The 4,081-nt window shown below is 38.1% G+C and overlaps 1 protein-coding gene across 1 annotated transcript; it reads left to right on the top strand.

Annotated features, from left to right (window-relative positions):
• Positions 1-2,049: 2,049 nt before the first annotated feature.
• LOC117799326 (anoctamin-5-like) lies at positions 2,050-2,816 on the top strand (the record flags this gene model as incomplete). Its single annotated transcript, XM_034651796.1, has 3 exons — positions 2,050-2,184; positions 2,543-2,648; positions 2,756-2,816. Coding segments are annotated over 3 exons (302 nt in total), but the record flags the coding sequence as incomplete, so codon positions are not given.
• Between the last annotated feature and the right edge of the window lie 1,265 nt (positions 2,817-4,081).

Raw genomic sequence — 4,081 nt, 5'->3', positions numbered from 1 at the left:
TTTTTTTTTAATTCTCAAGGAGTTAGATTCTTGAAATTTGAAAGAGAAAAAAAGGTAGTTCTTTAAAAATAAGGTTGTTGAAATATCCAGTTCTTTATGAATTCCCAAAGAATTTTTAGGTTAAATCTATAGCAGTAATATTGATATCTTCACTTCAAAAAATAATTGGTTTTGTAATTTTTAAAACATCAAGTGGAAATAGCGATGATGAATAGTAAATTCTACAAAATCAAATATTTTACCCTTTATTAAAAGATTTTGATGTTATGGGGCGCCTGGGTGACTCAGGTGGTTAAGCATCCGCCTTTTGCTCAGGCCATGATCTCAGGGTCTTGGGATCCAGCTCCGTGTTGGGCTCTGTGCTCAACAGGGAGTCTGCTTCTCCTTCTGTCTCTGTCCCTACCCCCGCTTGTGCTCTCTCATATCTGTCTCTCAAGTAAATAAACAAAATCTTAAAAAAGAGAGAGATTTTGATGTTATGCAGTATTGAAGTAATTGCTATATTTTTCAGCAGAAAAGAAAAAAAATGAGTTCACTTATCCTAAGTGTAAGTGAACATAAGGAATTTGTGAATGGCCAATTAACAAGGGACTATGACGGAGTTATACTTTAATTTCAAGTTTATAGTGATTTGAAGAATAGAACAAGAGAAAACAACAGTGCAAAAATGTTTGTAATCAGTGAAAAGAATGAAAGATGGGATAAGCAGTGAGATACCTATTTAATTAGAAAAGATTAGGAATTTTGAGCACTGAAGAAAATGAGGTTCAATAAAATTAGTATTGAAAATAAGAAAATATGTAAATATTGGGAAATTAAGTTTATACCCTTATGTTTAGAGTTGTCTTCTTCTTGAGCATGTGCGGAAACTGCAAGTTAATATTAAGCGATGGAATAGATTGTGAATTAGCTTGCTATTAGAACGCAGAAGGGTCACATCTATCTGCCTTGGAAACTGTGGAAAGATTTCACGGATTTGCTAAGCTGAATTCCGTATGAATAAGGAGGATTAATCTGTTTTAAAAATATGTGTTTTTTGGGGCGCCTGGGTGGCACAGCAGTTAAGCGTCTGCCTTCAGCTCAGGGCGTGATCCCGGCGTTCTGGGATCGAGCCCCACATCGGGCTCCTCTGCTGGGAGCCTGCTTCTTCCTCTCCCATTCCCCCTGCTTGTGTTCCCTCTCTCGCTGGCTGTCTCTCTCTCTGTCGAATAAATAAATAAAATCTTTAGAAAAAAAAAATATGTGTTTTTTGAGACAGAGAAGACTATATTCTCAGATTCCTTAAGGGATTCCTGAAGGGATTCTCAGATTCCTTAAGGGATTCCTTGGGACATGGTCTGAAAAACAAAAACAGAAACAAGAAAAAAACCTTGGTGGTAAGACTTAAACGTTTAGGACACTTAATGCTGTAACTTTTCAACTTTTTGTAAAGCAAGAGCTCAACTGCGTATTTTGTGGAACTTTTATTAAGTGGTCATTTTTAATTCCTTGGTTTTCTACCCATCTCACAATCCNATTTTTAATTCCTTGGTTTTCTACCCATCTCACAATCCTATAAACATCCACGAGAGATCCAAAATTGCAGGAAGATGGAAGCTTATACAGAGAACCTTGTCTAATGTAGTCAGAATACCTTCTTTATATTAGAAAGAGAAATAAATAAAAACTCCATTCACATTGTAATTTGATCTTAATTGCTAGAAGTCATTGCAGAATGTTCTGCAGTTTATTTCAATACATTTAAACTCTCCTTAAAACTTAGAAGCTTTTCAAATTACCTCATTTCAAAATTAAAACTTCACTTATACTCAGTTGGTTTCTAACTTATATGTATTATCTCCTTTAGTCTTTATACCAGTTCTGTGGGTAAGCATCATCCTGTGTTTTGTGTTGTGGAAACTAAAGTGAGGAGAGTTTGTACCTTTACCAAAATTGCAGGGCTAGAAACAAAGGAGCCAGGACTACAGATCTTGTCTGTATACAAAACCAAAGCTCTCTGGATGGTACCCTTCTTCTAACCTTTGATCTTATTTCTACCTTCTTTCATAGGAATTATTTTGGAGAAAAAATTGCCATGTATTTTGTCTTTCTTGGCTTTTACACCGAAATGCTGTCCTTTGCAGCTATCGTTGGCTTAGCTTGTTTCATTTATGGCTTGTTATCAATGGATGGTAACTCAAACAGGTGAGTGCAGCTGAATTTTCCAAACAGAGAGACCGTCTTGCTGTTATACTGAGACTGTTGTTATTATTTCCCTGGCGTGCGTTTCAGAATGTTTCCTGATGGCAGGCAGATTATTGATATTTTTGAAAAACAAAACAAAACAAAAACACCAAATATAATAGCTGCCCCTCACCTGGTGTTTTATGGAAAATCTGTAATGATCAGCTCTAAAGCTTCTGTCTCTCAAAACATGACTTGACCTACTACAGAAATTGCTGCTTTATTGCCCCCTTTGCCATATGTGAGAAGCAGTATAAACAGTGGTTCTGTCACCTGAAAACACATCCCTTGGAAAATAACTTTGCTGTTCCCTCTGCAGCACTGAGATCTGTGACCCTACAATTGGAGGTCAGATTATCATGTGCCCACTCTGTGACCAAGTGTGTGATTATTGGAGACTAAATACCACGTGTTTGGCTTCAAAGGTATGTATGATTGTGGAACAGTGAAAAGACTTGCAATTTCTCTCTCTTTTTTTTTTTATCACGTTTGATACTAAGTAGCCTTTGTGATGTTATTGCTATTTTTACAGATCTCCCATTTATTTGATAATGAGTCGACAGTGTTCTTTGCAATATTCATGGGAATTTGGGGTGAGTAAATAGTCACATAAAAAACAACTTTCTGGGGCGCCTGGGTGGCTTAGTCGTTAAGCGTCTGCCTTTGGCTCAGGGCATGATCCCAGGGTCCTGGGATCTAGCCCCACATCAGGCTCCTCTGCTGGGAGCCTGCTTCTTCCTCTCCCACTCCCCCTGCTTGTGTTCCCTCTCTCGCTGGCTGTCTCTCTCTCTCTATCAAATAAATAAATAAAATCTTAAAAAAAGACAACAACAAAAAATAACTTTCTCCCTATTATGTGTTATATAGCTGATCTGTATAGTGTATACAGATGGCATACCTTATATACCAAAGGTGATTTGGGGCCTTTGTGTCTTTGCTAGCTAGCCTCAGTACACTGATGGAATCTGCATTGGTGGTCTGTAGTCCTTGGTCCAAAAAGGTCTTTATTAATCATCTCTTTATTTCCCTGAGAGATAATATCATTTTTGAAACTTTGTATGTATTTAGCTCACACTGTCTCCCAGCGCTATGGTAAAAAAACCCAGCTCAGGAAGTACTTAATGCAGGAGAGAATACACATAAGTATTTGTTGGCTGGAAGATATTGAATCATGGGCACAAAGTTGAACAAAAATCAACAACTGTTGAAGGCTAATAAATCCGTATTTGAGTCTAAATTCCCTGTGTGTAATTCCGGTTCCAGCTTCCAGTTCCATTTGTTAAAACTCTTACATGTAAAGTGGAATTCCCCTTGATTTTGGAACTGTCCCCGTATTTCACCCTTTTCACTTTACACGAGAAGTAGAGGTGTCATGAAGTTGTTCCTGTGAGGAAAGTGTTTTATGTAAGACTAACTCAGCAGGAGGAAGCCTGAAGACTTCTAAGACATGTTCCAAATTTCAGGGGACTCTGGGAAAAAATAGACCTGTTTTCTTTCCAACTTAAAAAAATAAAAGTCTTCAACCATATGTGCATTTAAAAACTGGGCAAGAGAACAAGGGTAGCTTAATCCAGGCAAAAAGACACCAAAATGTGGGGGCGTGGGTGTGAAGCAGAGGGATTTAGCAGAGCTGAATGCTGAGCTGCTGTGTTCTGAAGAGAACAGCCTAGATTCAAGGAACAGAGGACAGAAAAATCTTACCAACAATCCTCTAATTACACCAACTTTGCTAAGTCCAGCTATATCGTTATCATGTGGCTGCCAAGCCCTTCCTCTGTCCTTACTCGGAATCAGCGGTGCATGAGAGGTGCACCAGTTACGGCAATTACAGTAGTGTGCAGTTGTTTCCAATGAGAGA

This window comes from Ailuropoda melanoleuca, unplaced genomic scaffold, assembly GCF_002007445.2.
Source record: "Ailuropoda melanoleuca isolate Jingjing unplaced genomic scaffold, ASM200744v2 unplaced-scaffold4718, whole genome shotgun sequence".
NCBI classification, from domain to species: domain Eukaryota; kingdom Metazoa; phylum Chordata; class Mammalia; order Carnivora; family Ursidae; genus Ailuropoda; species Ailuropoda melanoleuca.
Note: the sequence above shows the minus strand (reverse complement) of the source record. Positions and strands in the feature narration are given on the sequence as shown.